General features: G+C 22.7%; 5 protein-coding genes across 5 annotated transcripts; 4 read left to right on the forward strand and 1 right to left on the reverse strand. All coding sequences in view use genetic code 6, as the record gives it.

Moving 5' to 3' along the window:
• Positions 1–283: 283 nt before the first annotated feature.
• Positions 284–1,865, forward strand: TTHERM_00688580 (hypothetical protein; the record flags this gene model as incomplete). Its single annotated transcript, XM_001026960.2, has 3 exons — positions 284–342; positions 432–1,152; positions 1,215–1,865. The coding sequence occupies 3 exons, from the start codon at positions 284–286 to the stop codon at positions 1,863–1,865; spliced, it is 1,431 nt and encodes a 476-aa protein (XP_001026960.2).
• A 683-nt stretch (positions 1,866–2,548) lies between these two features.
• On the reverse strand, positions 2,549–5,737 carry TTHERM_00688590 (hypothetical protein; the record flags this gene model as incomplete). Its single annotated transcript, XM_001026961.3, has 10 exons — positions 2,549–2,619; positions 2,664–2,775; positions 2,829–3,122; positions 3,176–3,409; positions 3,466–4,093; positions 4,150–4,718; positions 4,775–5,130; positions 5,203–5,334; positions 5,413–5,500; positions 5,579–5,737. The coding sequence occupies 10 exons, from the start codon at positions 5,735–5,737 to the stop codon at positions 2,549–2,551; spliced, it is 2,643 nt and encodes an 880-aa protein (XP_001026961.3).
• Positions 5,738–6,660: 923 nt separating this feature from the next.
• TTHERM_000688599 (small nuclear ribonucleoprotein) lies at positions 6,661–7,386 on the forward strand (the record flags this gene model as incomplete). Its single annotated transcript, XM_012800803.1, has 4 exons — positions 6,661–6,768; positions 6,903–6,974; positions 7,156–7,294; positions 7,352–7,386. The coding sequence occupies 4 exons, from the start codon at positions 6,661–6,663 to the stop codon at positions 7,384–7,386; spliced, it is 354 nt and encodes a 117-aa protein (XP_012656257.1).
• Positions 7,387–8,227: 841 nt separating this feature from the next.
• Positions 8,228–14,806, forward strand: TTHERM_00688600 (Sm protein; the record flags this gene model as incomplete). Its single annotated transcript, XM_001026962.2, has 2 exons — positions 8,228–14,428; positions 14,483–14,806. 2 exons carry the CDS (start codon positions 8,228–8,230, stop codon positions 14,804–14,806), a joined length of 6,525 nt encoding a protein of 2,174 aa, XP_001026962.2.
• Positions 14,807–15,514: 708 nt separating this feature from the next.
• TTHERM_00688610 (hypothetical protein) lies at positions 15,515–19,565 on the forward strand (the record flags this gene model as incomplete). The annotated part of the gene is made up of 6 exons (XM_001026963.2): positions 15,515–16,810; positions 16,875–17,342; positions 17,399–17,698; positions 18,028–18,297; positions 18,354–18,783; positions 18,850–19,565. 6 exons carry the CDS (start codon positions 15,515–15,517, stop codon positions 19,563–19,565), a joined length of 3,480 nt encoding a protein of 1,159 aa, XP_001026963.2.
• Between the last annotated feature and the right edge of the window lie 224 nt (positions 19,566–19,789).

Below are 19,789 nucleotides of genomic sequence, written 5' to 3' on the forward strand. Positions count from 1 at the left end.
TAAACAACATAAACCATTTAAGTTAACTCTATTTTATTATTATTATATTAAAAACCTAACAAAAATTTGATTTTGTTATTGAATTTTAAAGACTTTATAATTTTTCACTAATTTACTATAATTAAAGTTTTTAAAAATATTAATATTTATTAGTAAACAAAAAATAAAAATCAAAGCACAAATTTAATAAGGTTAGCTTAAAGATTCATATTAGACATGCTCGAATACTTGAAAAAAAAGAAAGACTCCCCAGAAAATAACCAAAGTTAAAAAAGCGAAAAAAATGAGTTCTTATAGCAAATTCAATAGTTTATTCCTTAGCTAGACATATGCAAAAAAAAAGTATAATAGAAAATAATTATTTTTCATTAAATACAAAGTTTTCATCATTAAAAAACTAATTTTCAATAACTAATTTTAAATATAAATAGATACGCAAGAAAATAGATGCCCAAGCTGAAAAGCTCTAAAAATATAAATTATATAAAGCAAAAATCTAGAAACACGTTGATATATATACTTAACAATATGGTATAACTTTTTTTAACATTTAAGCTACTAAAATATTATCATAATTTAGGTGTGATTGATAAAGATTTAGAGGAACTGCAAGCGAAATTGTAAGAAATAAATGCCCAATTTTTAAAATCGAAGATACCAGAACTTAAACATTTAAAAGAAGATGCTGGTAAAATTGTAGAAGTATTCGTTTATATTCAAACTGGTAAGGAGAATAACTTTGAAAATGCTAAGGGATACTTAATGAAATAAAATACTATAGATTTGAATATTAATTTTATGGATACAGGCTCAATAGAATTGATAAAACTTTAAGAGGTGTGGACAAGCAGGCGTACAATTTTAGAATCAATAAAAAATTAAAAATAGTATTAAAAACATCAGTAGATATTAAAATAAATGCTTGATTGGATACTCATTTTCTATGAGATTATTATAAAATAAGAAATTTTGAAGAATATTGAAACTATGTATTAAGAATACTCAGAAAAAAAGGAATTCTACATAGCACAATTTATAAAAAATGAATTTATTTATAAATATTACAAGTAACTTTACTAGCAGCTTTAAAATTATATAACAGCTATTAAAGAGGAAAATCCTCTTGTTGATGAAGCGTTTGCTGAGAGTTTAGTATGTTTATTACTTTCTTTCTTCATAATTTTTATTTGATGTTTTCTTTTATTTTTTAAAAGACCAAGTTAGTAGAAGAAATATTCAGAAAAGACTCTTCTTCGACTAAAGATGAAAAAGAAGAAGATTTTAATGCAGAATATGACAAAGAAACAGTTGATATTAAACCAAAAGAAGATGATGATTATGGGATTAAATAAAAGATAAAGTCTAATATTTATTTTGATAGCAAATAATAATTATGTAATGAAGATGAAATAAAGAGATTTGATTAGATTGAAAAGGATACCAAGTTAGTAACAACCAACTTAAAACTTCAAAAAACAGATTCAAGAGATTCCTCAGAAATGAAGATAGTAACAACGATAACAGGTGATAATAAAAGCCATGATAATGATTAAGAACAAGAAAATACTTCATTTAAAAAACTACTTAATGAACATAAATCATTTTAGTCTAAGAAAAGAAATGCTTAATCAACAAATACCGTTCAAACAGAGCAGCTTGAAACTCTGAACTTAGATTTGAATAATAAATTATTTCAAAAGCAAAAATCTAATTCTTCTCATGCTATAAAATTAAATGAAAATAAAAAAATAAATTAATAAATGTAAAACTTTTTAAATGATGATGAAACGAATAAATTAAAAAACAGCAATCAAATTGTTACTGAACTTGTAACGATAGGTCAAAATTAGAAAGCATAAGTTTGAAAATTTTAGTTAAATTAAATTACTTAACTTTCGACATGTGTGTATTTTTTGCATTTCTCTTTATAAAAGTAATTACTATTTTGTTCATTATCCAAACTAAAAATTAGTATTTGTTCAAAATATTATTATAAATCATCTAAAATAAAGCTATTTCAATCATAAATATTTATCAGTTCAATATAAATTAGCACCAATTTTTAAATTTTTGATTTAATTAAAATACTTAACTTGTTAAAGTAATTGATACTTCATTTATATTCAATCAAGCTTAAAATTTTGATAATAAAATTTATATTATTAAAAACAAAGGAAAATATAAAAATTAGTTGAGCAAATATGGATTTTTAAAATTTAAACTACAAAATTAATTAATTTAATAGAGATATGTATGTATTTTTTGCATTTATTATGTTAAAGTAATTGATACTTCATTCATAATCAATCAAGCTTAAAATTATGAAAATAAAATTTATATTATTAAAACAAGGAATTAAATTTATCAAAATATAAAAATTAGTTGAGGAAATATGGATGAAATTTTTTAAATTTAAACAACAAAATTAATAAATTTAATACTAAAATAAAATAATAAAATGTAATATAAATGGAATATTTACAGTAATAATTCATATAAAACTCTTTTTTAATTAGTAAATTTACTTTATATTTAAATTATATATAATTCATATGAGATCACATTCTTCAATATAGGAAGAAAAAAGTGGTATATCGACATCATCAGCTTTTATTAATCCTTAAAACATAATTAAAATAAAATCTAACAGATTTATATATTACCAAATAGGAAGGGTGCTTAGAAAATATAAGCTTCTTAAGAAGGCTATTTAATTTGAAGTGAAGCTTGTATTGGTTAAATATAGGAAGTAGAGACTAATATCTTTGAAATTATCTATTTAAAAAAAAATGTTTTTATTAATCAATATTTTATTAATTATTTTCTACTTATGGTGCAGTGTCAGACTCTTCTTAAACATCTACTGAGTAATTGTGAAAATCTAATGATTTTTTAAAGGTTGGTATCCATAATTCATCATTTTTAACTTAATCCTTATTAGAGCTATTAATAATTTCATTCACAAATTTACAAAGTTTCCCTTATTTTATTTATTCAACATCTTATCCTTTAAGGTTTATAATAAAGGCAACTATAGATTTATCATCTGTTGGAATTAAGTAAATAGGTGATGAAATTAGAGGAGAAGTTGCCATAATATAATATTGCTTATTCTATTCATCCTATTTAATGAAATAAATTATTTAGCTAGCAATTTAAATAAAACAAATTTTACAATTTTTATTCTAATATATGAGTGATTGTAGTTTTCAAGCTAGAATGTATGAAAATTTAACCATCTATAACATAGCTTGCTAAAACAAATATCACTAAGCGTATTTTATTGTAATAAGCCTATAGCATTACTTGATTCGCTTTGGTCAAAAATTTAATCATAAACTTCTCTAATCCTATCATTTAATTTTATTTTTTCTTCTTTGGTCCCAGGAGGCACAAATTATTGCTATTTCTATTTGATTATTTTTATTTTTGAGCTTTATGGCATTAATCAATAAACTATATTACCTTTTTTGGAGAGCTTTATAAAACGGCTTTTAGAATCTCAGATGAACATTTAGATTTTTATAGTAGTCCAAGGATAAGGAGAGATTAATCATAAGATTGAAACTCTAGATTTGGAAATTCTTATGAGCTTTTATCTTGAAGTATAGAGAGTTGCTTATAGCTAATTGGCTCTTAATTTTAAAGTTTTATAGATCCTTTCTAAATAGTCTGTGGTCTATTTAATCCAAAGATTGTACTTTTTAATCCTGTATCTTTTTCACTCTACATTTATTTCCACTTGAAACCTATACTTTTAAGACTATTCTAAATTTCAGCATTTATCTTGTAGTCTTTGTTTTCATCATATTAGTAATGTAGTGTTATTCTTATTTCATCCGTATAATCATTGCTCCAGATATATTCTATAAATTTCTAGAGAACACTTTAAAAGTTTTCCTGATTTATGCTAGAGACATGAGAGATAACTATTCTTCTTTGAGTAAAGCAATTTTTATCGACATAAAAAATACATAATCCTTGCATTAATTTTCCAAAATTAGTGGAGATCTTTACCCAATTTAATTCTTATTCGTATTTAACATTCTCAAAAATTTATTTTGCATCACTAACAAAGCTATTTTTTATAATTCTAAATCAAAAGTTTATTTATATTTATTTATATTTTAACAATAACATTTAATTTACAATGGAATTTCTTTCAAATAATTGCTGAGAAAATCTTCGGCTTCATCTTCAAACAACCCAAGAGGAGAAATCAACAATTCATTTTATTTTATCTCTAATTTTGCAAAAATTTTTTCCTCTAATAAAATTAATTCACTTGCCCTAATTCTCTATAAGACATCACTTTTAATAGGATTGTTGCAAATGAAGGAATTATTGGAAGACTAAGTAGCAAGAAAGAAAGGATCAGAAGTTGAAGACCAAAAAGAAAAATAATTTTTGAGGTAAGAATCACAAATGAATGAATAGTCGTTTTATAAAGTAAGTAAATAGTTTTCTCCTTAAAACAAAAATTTAAGATTCTACATTTTTTACTTGCTGCTTATAGATGATAACTAAGAGAGGTAATCTCTCCACCTCAGAATAGATTCAACTATGTTTAAAGTCAATATTCTTAAATGCACAATTAATTCCCCAAATTTATGTTGGCTTTATTCACTTAAATTCTATTAATTTTCTTATTCCTACAATATGTATTCTCTAATTGTTTTTAAGCATTATTGGCGAGCTCTTAATGCCCTCAAGCATATCTATAGTTAAAAGAACAAATAATTTACTGTATAAAACTTAACTTAAATTAACTTACTTATATGAAAGACTTCCTCTCTTTTAATGATTGAATCTCCTACTAAATAATTGTTGTAAATTACTTTTTTTTAAATTGTTTTGTGCATTCAACGTATAAAACTCTATGAAAATCAGGTATGTTGTTTTCCTCCCATAAATTATTTATTTATATCTTTAAATTTTTTATTGTTTCTTCAGATATTATTTAGCTTTATTGTATTGAAGATGCATTCTCATGGAAGACAGCTTGTTTAAGTTAACCATGAGGATGAGTAGTTGAATAATTAACGCTAGGAGGCCTTACTCCTTAATTTTAAAGTTCCTTAATATATTTATTGACAACACCGTTATTGTTTTCATTTTATTTAACTTGGTCTATTTATTTATATATATTAAAGCCATTCAAAATTTTAATATTCACTTAAAAAATTATCAAATTTTATTTACATTAAAACTGTGATGTTGAAGGCCTCTAAATGGATACAACTGAATCTTAAGTTATTCTTCTAATTCTAATTGATTCGTAATTATTTTCTTATAACTTGCTGGCATTATTTGAATTTTTAACTGAAACTTTAGCTAATTTATGCAATTAAAAATTATCAACTAAAGAATAAAAAATTAAAAATTTTAGTAAAATAAATTTATTATTCATACTTGATTATACTCTTAGGTTGCTTTTTGCACTTTATTGCTTGAAAATAGGAATCTATTACACGTAAAACCTATCATTCCAATCTTCTTCCTAAATTTTTGTAAATATCATTATGATATTAAATCATGCAATAAATGATAGTTATTATCAAAAACATTAATTTTTTACTCTTTTTTTGAGCTATTGTAAAACACCAAAATGTCTAGATTTTCCACTTTTATGCTATTAAGTTTAATTAGATACAGATTTACTGTTATTATGGTCTCTTAAGCTGCTATTTAGACCTTATCTAATACTATTGATAATAAATTAATTTTAGCTACTCATCAATCAAAATTCTAATTTTTAATAATAATAATAAAAACCAAGCATAAATTTGTGATATTTGTATTAATCAACCAAATATTGAAATTTTTAATTTGTTTCAATAACTACTAATTTAATATTCAATCTTTTCAAATCAAAATAATAAATTCTCATAATTTGAAAATATATCTACATATTTTAGATTTAGCGTTAATATTTTTTCAATAATTTTTTTTACAAATATTTTATATTCTATTTCAGTTTCAAGAATTTATAAATAGTAAATGATAAAAATATATTTTAATCTTAAAATGGTTTTAAAAACATCATTATCAAAAATTAGAGTCAAAAATTATTATTAGCATGGTAAAAAAATATTTGTGTCTTTATTAATACAATTCCATATTTTTTATCTTTAAAACAAAACTAAAAAAAAATATTTTATATTAATTTTTATATTTAATTTATTAATTTAATTATTGATAATTTCGTTTATGAAATATTTTAATTTATTTGATCATAAAAAATAAAATAATTATTTTAAAATTTGATAAAATAGAATTTTTAGCTATTAAATATTTCTTATGTGCTTTAATAGTAGTTTATATTAAAATATTGTTATTAATAATAGCATTTTGAAATTAGTGTCTAGATGATTAGTGATTGATTGAATGAATTATTTATTTAAAAGATATGTCTTTTTAATACTGTACAATCTTATAAAAACAATTTGTAAAAAATTTAGTTAGTTTGTTTGTTTGTTTGTTTGTTATATATTCATTATATATTTATATATAAATGAATGAATTTTTTTGTTTTGTTTAGTTAGTGTGATATTTTATTAAATAAAAAATAAAAAGGAATCAAATTTAGAAAATTAAAGTAATATTTTCAAAGAACAATATATAATAGATACATATAAATAAAGTAAATTAGCTTATAAAATGTCAATTGGTTTACCCGTTAAAATATTAAGAGAAAGTGAATCTCATGTTGTTACTATTGAATTAAAAACTGGAGATTAATTTAGAGGTTACTTAGCTGAATCAGAAGTAAAATTCTTTCTTGTTAATTGGAATTATATGGTTTATTCCTAAAGAAATATTTAATTTAGATTATATTTATCAATTATTGGTGCTACTACAAATGAATTTATTAAACATTTCATTTTTAAAATTTAATTTAGGATACTATGAATGTTAGATTAGATAATGTTACAATGATTAATAGAAATGGCAAGCAAAGCTAATTGTAGTCCGTAATATTTAATAACTTTTTTTTACTTTTGATAGAGTTAATTATAATTATGATACACTAAAGAGCAAACAGAATCAAATTATTTAAAATAAAACAGTTTTTTCAGATTGTTTTTTGAACATTAAAGCTTTTAGTATTGCTTTTAAAATAGAAATTAACTATTATAATAATAATTTATATAGGTTTACTTGAGAGGAGCTTAAATTAGATTTATTGTTATTCCTGACTTCTTTAAAAATGCCCCTATGTTCAAAAGAATTAAAGCATAAAGTAAAAATAAAAATAAATCTGCAATCAGAGAAAAGGCTAGAAAGATAAGAGGTAATTTATATTAATTCTAACAATTTAAAAATATTTACTAAAAAATAAAATATTTAGATTAAGTTATTGGATAGAAGCAACAGAAAAAGTGAGTTAATCATATGCTGCTGCTAACTGTATGTATGTACTATTAAAATTAATATCTTAATAATTTTATTTAAATAAAAATTATTCTAATGACCATAAGCAAATTAATACCATTGAAGTAACTTATATAAAAATAAATAATTTTACCATTGTTTTTATCATGATTTTTATATTGTATAATCCAAATATTATTATATGCGATATTTATTTTATTTTATTTATTTTTTTAATTTAAAAAATATTTTTAACATGAGAGATAATCAATTATTTCTATTAGATAGCTTACTAGCTCATAAACTTATTATTAAATTTGAAATAAAATCTTTATATAAAGTAAAATTTAAATCCTTGTGAGCTCAACATAAAAATTATGGATTATAATTAATGTATTCGTTATTTTCAATTAGTAAAATTTATATTAAATTTCAGTAAACATCCTAATAGAATAAATTAAAATTCAATTTACTAAAAAATATAAGGCAGGTTTATAATTAATTAATTAATTATTAGCGCGTTTTCTATTTTATAAATAAATTTTATTTGGTTTTTTAATTATATCTTTTCAAATTTTGAATCCTATAAATTTAAATTTTTAAAATCTGATCAATAACTTTAAAAAACCCAATAAAAAAAGCAGAATTAAAACAATTGGCTAAAATGATTTATTATTATATTTTTTTTGTAGTGTTTTTGCTATTAAAAATGGATTTTTTTTTTTAAATATTGAAAATATTTTATTCAGTATTTAGTAATTTTATCTTGTTAACTCTAAGTGTATTAAGAAGATTTCTGAGCAAAAATTTAATTATAATATTTTTTTAATTTGCAATTAAATTTGAAAAGAAAATGATAACTAAAAGCGAGTTAGAAAAAAAATACTGCTAAATGTAGCCTTAATTGTAAAACCTTATCTAATAAAATGAAATTAAAAATAAGCTATCAGATAGATAAAAAGCTATTATTATAACACCTAAATCTCTAAAACAATAGTTCGATGAATCTCTACTTGCGAATAGCAACAAAAGCTAAAATGATAGTATTAGATCTGGAGTTTATAAAGCTACAGAGCTAGACAGTAAATTATAAAGCATTTTAAACTCAAATGGAAAATCTGTTGAAGCTATGATAGTAGATAGATCATATAATCCTGCAAGACTTAAAAGCTAAAACACATCTTTTCATGTGAGCGGAAATTAAACACCAATAGTAGAATATAACCAAAATTATGAAAGAGCCATGAAAATGTAAAAGTAACTAGAAATATAGGCTCTTTCTTCAGCACCATCAAATTAATTAAACAATGAAAATATTTATAATCATAGTGGGGCTACTAGTTTTTATAGTATTTCTAGCTATTCATCTAATCCTCAAGCTAGCGTAAGAGTCCCTTCTTCAGAATATGCAATTAATGAAGAATTTTCATAATAAAAACCACTGTTTAAATAGCCTCTACCTATTACCAAGGAAGAAAATTAACAGAAATCTAAGTAATTTAATCTATTATAAAGCAATTAAAAAATTCAAACAATTAACTAACTCGCCAATTTGAAAGAAATAGTGAGATAAAAGAAAATTAATGAGCACATTAGGCAATACTAAATTCCTCTAAAAAAGATTAAACAAGAAGAAAATTTAATTAATTAAAATAATACAAATTTGAATTTATAAAATTTAGATAACACATCTAGTTTAACAGTTAAAAACAGCTAAGGTTTAAATACTGCAGAAAAAAGTATTCTTTATAAACCTGAATATTATTAAAAAGTTGGTTTACCTATGCCTGACTCAGTTGCTAAGTAAAAAAAGTTAGAAAGAGAGATAGAATATGTAAAAGAAAATGTAAAGCCACAGACTAATGACAGTAAATCTCTTTGGCTAAATTAAAACTTTAGAAAAAGCGATTAAGAAAACAGAAATATAAGTTAAAAGTAAATTAATAATGATCAAAATAAATAGAAAGAATAACAAAACAATTAAATCGAATTTAATAATTAAAATAAAAATATTAATTTGAAATAAGGAAAACAAATATTAGGTTTTAGGGCTGAAGATATAAATTAAAAACCATCTTTTTAAAATTGTTTGCAAAAGAGTATACAAAATTAAAGTACTCAATAATATAATAGCTCTAAAGATTAATCAAATAGCAATTTTAACTCTTAAGACCCTAGACTGACCTTATAATAAAAAGTATATCCTTAATAAAATAAAGATGATAGTTTATTTTAAGAAAATTAAAATAATAACAAAAATTCTTAGTAATTTAATTTCAACAATAATCATACTTTAAGTTAAATTTAGCTTTAGTCATCTTTAATTAGTTAAAATTCAAAATAAGAAAATTAAGGTGAATAAAATGCCATTAAACAACTTTTAAGTATATAATAAAATTAAAATTAATAATTAATAGATTAAAAAGACTAAATTATGAACTAAGTTAAAGATGTAATTCTTATGCTTATAGAAAAAGAAAAAAATAAAAAAACAGAAGAATAGTTAAAAGCAAAATAATAAAATTAAGAATAAAAACCAGAAGCAACTATGAATAATCTAAATAAAATCAAACAATAACATGTAAACGATCCTATTCAATAGCAAAGAACATTTCAATAATTATAGAATTTCAACAAGCAAAGCAAAAATGATACTAAATTTTAAGAAAAGTAGGTTTATAGAAATGATTAACTTTAATAAAAAATAGATGAAAGCCAAAGAATAAACCTAAATTAAAGTGGATAGAGTATGTTAAATGAAAACATAAAGATTTAATAAAATTTCTAAATTCAGCATTAAATTACTTCTAATTTATAAAATAATAATATTTAAATTTCAAATATGCCAAGCAATAATCAATAAACCACATAAAATAATTTTGTTAAAATTAATTAGTAATAACCACAAGCTTATTAAACTTAGCATTTAATTTAAATGAATTATAATAATTAGTTTAACAATACCTCAGTTAATAACTCTTAACTTAACAAAGAGCAAAACATATACTAATAATTTAAAAAACAAGAAGATTGCCAAAAATAAAATAATTAAAATTTTTTATAAAATTAAGAAAATATTTTAGATTTACTAAATCCAAAGCATCTACTTAATTTTAATTCTTAAATTGCTGATAATCAAGCAAATTAATAAGTTAGTTAAAAACCAGAAATTGTAATTTAAAATAAAGAAGGAATATTCTCATAAAATGGACAAAATAATATTCATTTAACTTAAGCTTAGTAATAAAAATAATAGCTTAATAATATTTAATAATTATAAATTCCTTAGTCAACCTCTCAAGCAAGCTTAAAAATCCCTGATTAAATAACCTGCTCCATACCATAGGGTACATTGGCTGAAATTAAAAAAGCTCAAATTGAATTTTAATAGATATAAACTTAAAACTTGTAAAAGAGACTTCTTAGCTAGCATGAAAAAAAGGTTTTATTTATTGTTTGGATGAAGAAAAATCTTTAAGATTTTAATTATTGGATTTAAAAATCAAAAAGCATTTTAGATTTTAACTTTATTGAAGAAAAAGGATAATTCAAGTGTGAAGCAAAGCTAAACATCCCTATGGATGGCATTAAGTGCTTATGTGCTTTTGGATTGGGATCTAACAAAAAAGAGTCAAAAAAGAATGCTATGGAATAACTAGCTATTTATGTAATATTAAATGATTAAATTTTTTGGGTGGGAATAACTGGAAGATAGTATCTAGAAAGTGTTCTTTAAGAGTATAATTCAATAGTTAATACATAGGAGGGTTAAACTATTCTTAAATAAATAAAACAATTTACAAACTTTATTGATGATGATGAACCAAAAACATATATTGATTAAAATATGGAAATTGAATAACTAAATTAGCAAAATCTTCAATCTTAAAAAAATTCAAATTTAAATGATACTGATAACTTAAATTAAAATAATAATATAAATGGAAATAATTAAGCAAAAGCAAAAAATTAGCTTAAATAGCTAAAAAAATAAAAAATATCATAAAATAAATCACCTAAAAGTGATATTAAGGAAGTTGATAAATTGAATGATGACTTAAGTGGATGCAAGAGTAAGCTAAAAGTTTAAAAGTATTTGAAGAGAATTTAAAGTTGCTTACAGGAAGATAAAATTATAGAAGCTTTAGAAAAATTAGCGTTAGTTGGAAGCTTAAAGAATGAATTAAAATATAGAGATTTTTGTTATATTTGGAATTATGCTATACAATCTAGGAATTTAACTGTTCTTAAAATATGCCTTGATGTTATACATTACCGTAAGATGTCAAGCCAAATGACAGAGACAATTTAATTCTAATCGTCTGCAGATACAGCAAAATAATTGTTTAATCCTATTTTGTAAAGTGAATAATTAACTTAAATTAATTTTACTCTTCAAAAGTTTGTTTCAACCCAAAGAATTCCTGTTATTAATAATTAATTTGAATAATTTAATACTAATATTTCTTATTTAGTAGATGATGAGTGGTTTACTATGAGAGAAAATCCTAATGCTCATTTCTTCTCATAATTTAATTTTAATAAATAGTTTTAAAATTAAAGCTTTGCTAGTTAAAGTGATACTTAGTCGATATATCAGGCAATCGACTTTGATAATTTCTCTGTTGAAAACAACCTAGAAACAGTCTAACATCTAAGATTTGCTAGAAATCGTTTTTAGAAGAGTGGCAATAAGAGTTAAGAGAATTCAAGCTCATCTAATAAGTAAAAATTATATATATCAGCTGGTAAGAAAAAAACTATTTTATCTGGTGTAGGCGGAAGTGGATAAAAAGAAGATATAGACCTAAGGAATGCATCATTTGTCAGGTCCTCTGCTTTATTCTTCAAAAACTTAATCAATTAGTAGAGAGTTAGTAATTTTAATATTGCCTAATAAAGCCAAATTATAAGAAAAGATCCTTACTTGCAGTATCTTAGCTGGGAAGACTTGAATCAAATGTACTCCAGCCTTTTATATATAGACGATCCTATATTTGCTTTATAAGCCTGCGAGTTAATTTATACATAAACAAAAATAGATCAAGATCTTCTTATCAATGGATCTTTGAACTATTTTGTAAACAGAAAAGTAATTCTTTATGAAGACTTTTTTGAAAGTTTACTGGCTAAAATTAATAAAAGTAATTAATTGCAAAAAAATAATAGCTAAGAATCCTAAAATTCATAGCAAATTTAATAGTAACAATAGCAAAGTAATGTAATAAGAAAGGGTGAAAAGTTTGTATGTTAAGGATTCATATAGTACCTGGGAAGTAATTATGAGTATGATCAATTCAGTTTTAGAGTTTTAGGTGAAAATGGAGAAATTTTACCATAAGGATGCTATTAAATACAAGAAGGAGATCTATGTGTGTTATAACCAAAAAATTTACCTGCATTATAAAGCTACTCAACTATGATAAATTAAAATAATAGATATATTTGCTTAGTTAAAGAATTAGGTGAAGAAAATGGATTGCAAAATAATATTAATTAGGGGTAGAACTAAACTAAAATTAATAATCTTGCTAACACTACTTATCAGACATTTAAATTAAGCATTGTCTTGACAAACTGCAAGTAAAGAAGCAAGCTGATAGCCGATTACTCTCAAGTTTATTCTCTGTATAAAATAGCTTCAACAAATTCATTAAGAGAAAAAAGTAAATCACTTGATAATATGTGTACAAAAGTATCAATGCTTCATTCAATTTTTAATTCTATCGTTTTATGCAATAATTTCAGTACTAATTAGTAGCAGATTTAAGTTATCGAGCAAAATAAAACTAGTCCTCAGCAGAGTTAGAGAGAGGAGCAAATGAGGTAATCAACTATAGTTGCAACTGAAGTAAATTTGTAAGAAATAGCTATGGAAAATAATTTAAATTAGGATTAGGTAGATGCCTTGTACAGTGGGAGTGTTAACTCTCTTACTCTTATTCAGGGAGTAAAACATACTGGTAGATTTAGGGTAGCTATCAGTATAATTCAAGAATGGTTAATATAATCAAATTTAAAAATTCTTGTAAAATGCGATACTGATTATAAAGCTAGGTTATTTTACAATAGCTTAGTTAGTATGTAATAAAGTGTATCGGTTAACTCGTAATCTAACTTTTCATCTGAAAGTTCATCAAAATTACTAAAAAATAGTGCTTTTTAAGCAAATATTTGCTTTGTTTTAGAAGATAGTTCAATAGAATTTTTTAACTCAACATCTAGACAATTTATGACTTCTAAAATGAGTGCAAAAGTAAAAAGATCAATTGATGAAAGCAAAATAATTATTCTTGGTTCATCTTCTCTCCACTAAAGCAATAGTTAATGCAATATAGTTAATTCTGTACAAATAGCCAACAATAGTAATTGCCAACTACTATCTGCTTTTAGTGCTCTTAGAGATTGTTCTTTTAATAGGGTAATATTTTACAATTCTGAATAAATACAAGAATCAAATACTTGGGAATATTTGGTAAAAAATTGTAATTAATGTGTGATGATTGGTGACTTAACTGCATTCTAAAGAGAACAAACAAGAAACCTTTTCACAAAAAGTAGGTTTGGTGATAGAAGTATTTTTGAAAATTTAATACTGAGTGGATTCAAACCAATTGTACTCAGAAAAAGATATTTATTCAAATAGTCATTAGTAAATAATTAAAAAGTGGTTATTAAAAGTTAAAATATTCCTACTAATACTTATAATATTGCTTCTCTTCATAATAACTTATTCTTTGATAATTAATTGATTTTATTTAACAATGATAATAATTCACCTTCATAAATTAACCCAGAAGCTTTGAATGATTCTGAATCTTCTGAAATATTAATTATCGCACTTAAAGGAAAAGAAGAAGTTTCTAATCCAACAAGCAACAGAACAATCAGCGATACAGGAAGTATTTATAACACTGATGAGATTTATATGATCTTAGCTATAGTAAATAATCTAGTAAACATAGATAGAATCAACCTCTCTTAAATTAGAGTTATTACTCCAACTATTGCTCAAAAAACTCAATTGCAAATTATCTCCTCCTAAAAATTAAAAGTAATTCATTTATTTAAATTTTATTAAAAATTAATTTTTAATTATTTAATTTAGTTTGTTGTCAATGCTCAGACAATCTAAGAGCCTATCAATTAAACATATGAATATGTGTTATTCTCTGCAGTCAAAAGTAATGAGAGAGAGGATATTGGTGTAGCTAGAAATCCTTCTATACTTAGTAGTATGCTTTAACACACAACTCAAAAGTTTATATTTATAGGTGATATAGATCTTTATTCTATAGATCCAACTTGGTCAGATCTTTTTTAAAAGGCATTTGCAAAAAAATAAATCAAATTTTATCATTAATACCAAAAATTATCTAAAAATTTATGTAAAATCTTTGACTCTGAAGAGAAAGAGTTAGGAGAACTATGATATAATTAATTTCTATATATTGATAAAATATATTTCAAATAAACTAAATTTAGTAAATAGTTGTTTAATTAGATTTAAGATTAAAATTAGAATTAAGGTAAATTATCTAAAAACTTGAGAAATATTGAGTTAGGCCTATTTTAAAAGCTTTTGTAAAAGATAAATTCTTTTTTTCATATAAAAATTATTTTAAAATTTTGTGTAAAATCTTTAACTGAGATGAAAAAGATTTAAAAGAACAATTATAATTAATACTTATTATTATATATTTCAAGTAAATTAATATTTGTAAAACTTGTAAATTTTAGAATTACTTAAAAATGAAGAAATAAAAAGTTTTGATAATTTTTTAATTGGTTCATTATTCATTTTGTATTAAATGTTTTATAATTTACAAACATTTATTAAGCTTTTTCTTTTGCTTAGAAATATCTTATTTAAAGGTTTTCAAATTATTCTAAGTTACTGGATTATCTGATTTATAATTATTTTGTAAATTTTGTTAACTTTTAAATACAACTGATATTTTTATTAAATTAGTGCATAAAGAAATTTTAATATTAACAAACTTGTAATTTTGTAATTATCATAATCAAGTATAAAAAAAATATTAATTTTTATAAGCAAAGATTGGCTATTCGCTAAATATTTTAGTAGCTTTATTGAAGATTCATTTACAATTTTAAAGACTCTATCAATTATTAAAAAATGTCTAAGAATTAGAATAATATATAAAGCCCTAAAAATAATTAAATAAAGAATCAAACATTTTCATTTAATCCTATAGGGAATGAACTTATAACATAATAATCTTTATCAAATAATAATGATCCTAATAAGTAAAAGTTAGATAATCAAAAGATGCCTCTTATAAAATAGTCTTCAAACTCCAGCAACCAAAATAAGTAAAGTTTAATACAGTAGTCATACTAAACTCCTAAATAAAATCAACTAAATTTGAGTTAAAATAGCTTTTACATTCCGAATAATTACAAAACTACTGCTGAAACTGTCCCTACTTTAAATACAAAAAATAATTCTACTCAATAGGCCTTCAATCCACAAACTTCTTAATCATAATAATAACAGAACCTTTAATAGAATTAACTCTCAAGTAGCATCAATTTTTCTAGATAATAATTGAATTTATAACAGAGTCAAAAGCAAGTTTAGAATCTAAGTATTACTAATTAAGTACGACATAATAATTCACAATCAGCATCGGGAATTAAAATAGGGATAATTTAATAAAATACTCTACCTAGCAGTCCAGTTAAAATAGGTTCTATGAGTTCCTTACAAGATTCTAATTATAAGAAATTAAATTCAGTGTAAGCTTCTGCCACTAAAGGAGGAGAATTATCATAAAATATTGGTAAAAGAAACAACTCAACTAATAGTATTAACTTTAACGTTGGTTCATTATCAAATACATAAAAGTCTTTTTAAGCCTCAAACTAGGCAGGTAATAGATAACTAAGCATTAACTAAAGCACTATTGAATTGTAAAAAGATGATATTTTGATTAAAGACTCTCAATATATTAAAGAAAAAAGAGAGCAAATCTATGAAACTTTAAGGAATTGGTCAATTTCAGATGGAGAAAGTATGGCAGCACTATTAGAATCAAACAATTTATAACTCTTAATTTCAATGTTTAAGTGCTTCTAAGAAGAGTTAGAAAGTAAATATATTTTGCTGCCATCAACAGAGCGTTCGAGTCTACAAAGAATAGTAGACATCCAAAGATTATTCATTAAACATATAAAAGATTTAGTGTCAGTATTTTAAAAGAATGCTAAAACTATAGGAGGCAAGGATTAATATATATAAAATCTTGTCTAGAATTTAGGAGTTTTTTAAAAAACAAATGAAAAATTTATACAATAGATAAATGAATACAAATTGATTGATGTAGAAGCTAATTAATTTATCTAAAAGGAAAAGTAATTTGAATAATCTGCTATAAGTTTAAATTTTTAGAATACCAAACTTTAGAGCTAAGTAACTTTATTTTATTTATTTTAATTAGAGTATTGCTATTAACAATTTATGCTGATAAAATTAGGTAGATAGTTTAGTAAAGAAAATATAAGAAATGGAAAGTACTATTGACATTGAAGCATTAAAGAAAGAAATCGATAGTTTGAAAAGACTAATAGAAGACTAAACTTAACATTTTAAAGAATAAACAACATTGAAAGACAAATAAATTTCAGTAGCATAGATAACTGCTGGAAGTTTGAAAATTACAAATCAGAAACTTGAAAAGGAAATAGCCATACTAAGAGATGCATTCTAAAAGCATACTATTCAAATTAATACACTTTGTGCTGAAAATGAATAGCTTACTGAAGAAAATAATTAATTCAGAGAAAGGCTCTATATGCTCTAAGAAGATATCTACGGAAAAAATCTTAGAGCTTAGGAAACTAAAGAGTTATTGAAAAAATTTTAAAATGCTTACAAAAAACTGTAAGAAAAAGTTGATAGAATAACCTTAGAAAAAAGTCTTAACATAGATCCTCCTGATAATGTAAATAATATTTATTCTCAATAATTTTTTTAACTTATTTTTAACTGAAAATAAAGCCTGATTTTGAGGAAGAGGTTAGGTTTTTTGAGACTGTAAGAGCAGTGTATAAAAACAATCCTTTGTTTACTAAAAGAATAAAAAATGAATATGCAGGACTTAATATAATTGAAGTAGATAAAAAAGTAAAATAAAATGATGAAAAACCAAGGGTATTTCAAAATTAGGTATCAATCAATATTAACAGTAATGAACCTAATTTTAATATCAACCATTATAGATTCTATAAATTTTCTTTTTTTACCTTCTGCTAGCATAGATATGAATCTATTATTAAAAACAATACTCAAATCTACAAGGTAAACAAACATTCATTTTTAATTTGGTTAGAGTTGGAAACAAAAATTTTTATAATGAAAAGAAATAAAATTCCAAGAAAAATAAAGTTATGTTTTTTTTATAAATAATTTTGACATGATAAAACAATTTTTCTTGATTGATTAATATTCAATTAACTAATACTTATAAAAAGGTTTATGAGGTTGAACCTAGCTATTTAGATATTTAATATTTTTCTGCAACAAAAATGATAAACAATAAATTAAAATTTTACATTTTAGATTCAATTATTTAAAATATTATTTATTTAATATTTATTGAATGGTTTTATTTTTTATTTTATTATTAGTTTAGAAAAGTCACAAATCTCTTTATGGGTTAGCTTAGAGGCATCTTAGATTCAAAGTGGAATGAAGCTGTTAGTATTGAAAACTACCAATCGTTTTCAGATTTTTGTGATTTTACTTATAGTTGGTTGACTACGTTCTGTGTGGATAAGCTTTCAAGAAAAATTGTTTTAAATCAAGAATACAATGAAATGGATCAAACCTTAAAAGAAGTTTATATAGCTAATTTTTATGTTGATTTATATAATCCTATTCTCAACAAGCTATGGGAAGTAAAATAAAATTTTAGAACATAAAGATATTTATTCTGATTATTCATTTTAATAAGGTTATAACATTCAGAGAATTTTTAAGCTCAAATACTTCAAATGATGAGATTTATTTTTATCTTCACTGCAGGAATTTAATCTTTAAAGGTCCATAGTTAGATTATATGGAATCTACCTTTTAGCCAATACATTTTATTAAATTTTCTCATGCTAAAACAATTGTGGAGATGGTTATGTGCAGATATGATCAAGCTAACATTGAATTTATGATAGGCACTCTGTTTAGAAAATCAACTAAGAAAAAAGGCTAATATTTAATAGATTCCTCTCTTGTTTTAAGACTTCTACTTGAATATTACAGGGCAGAAAGAGTTCAAAGATTTAGACTTATCAAAGAGTTATTCTTTTCATAATAAGGATATGAAATAAATGGATAGTTTGCTATTAACTTTGATTCTTTTTGTAAAATCTTTAATGATAATTATAAAGGTATTTATCAATTATTTAATGATAAAAAATATCAATCTCATCTATTTTTTATATTTATTAATAAAGGTACAACAAATTTAGAAAAGGCTTAACTTTATAGAGATTGTATGACTATAGGTAACGGTATTGTTACTTCTGATATATTTTACGTTGTAGCAACAGAAAGAAATTTTTTTATGAAAAACCTTAGATTAAAAATGCTTTCTGAGCTACCAGAGTTCGATAAAAATACTCTAAAATTTGAACCTGATTTTGATTTTAGATCCAAAATGATTACTAAATTTTTTGAAGATTGTAAAATAAAACTTAAGGGATGCTTAAAATACTTAAAAGATTATTCAATGAATTAAGGATTAGAATAAAATTACATGAAAGTAAATGAATTAATTGGATATGTAGCTGATTTAAAAAACTTTAATTTAGATTCTACAACAATTCAAGGAAAAAATCTCCCTCTTTACTTTAGTTAGCTGATCTCTAAGTCTATTTAAGTAGCAGAAATATAAATGTATCAAACTTTCTAAACAGGAGTCAATGTAGGAGAAAGTGAAATGATGGAATTACTTTTAAATAGATTTGATAATACTATGAATTTTGTAACAGATTATTTAGAAACAAAAAGAAGCAGATTAGAAATAAAAAAACTAACAAAACTTAAAAAATTTTAAGTTTGGATTAAAAAAAAAATTAGTAAATGGTATGGTGTTCTAAATGTCTTGCTATTAGCTAAACTTTAAGAAGCACTAAAGCAAGAAAGGTAGTAGTAACTAAATAATTATTGATTTAATTCAAAATTTACAAATAATTCATTATATGAATTTATTTGTAATAAAATGTTTCTTATATAAAAATTCTTAATTTAAATTAAATGATTAAATTAAAATAATTTATCAGCTATAATTAAAAAATATATTCTCAATCGATTTAATTTTTTAATCAATTTTATTTTATTCTTTATTTTTATTTATAAATGTTAAATAGCATGATAGAAAATAATAGTTGGGAG

This window comes from Tetrahymena thermophila (genome assembly GCF_000189635.1).
Source record: "Tetrahymena thermophila SB210 genomic scaffold scf_8253915, whole genome shotgun sequence".
Lineage (NCBI taxonomy): Eukaryota > Ciliophora > Oligohymenophorea > Hymenostomatida > Tetrahymenidae > Tetrahymena > Tetrahymena thermophila.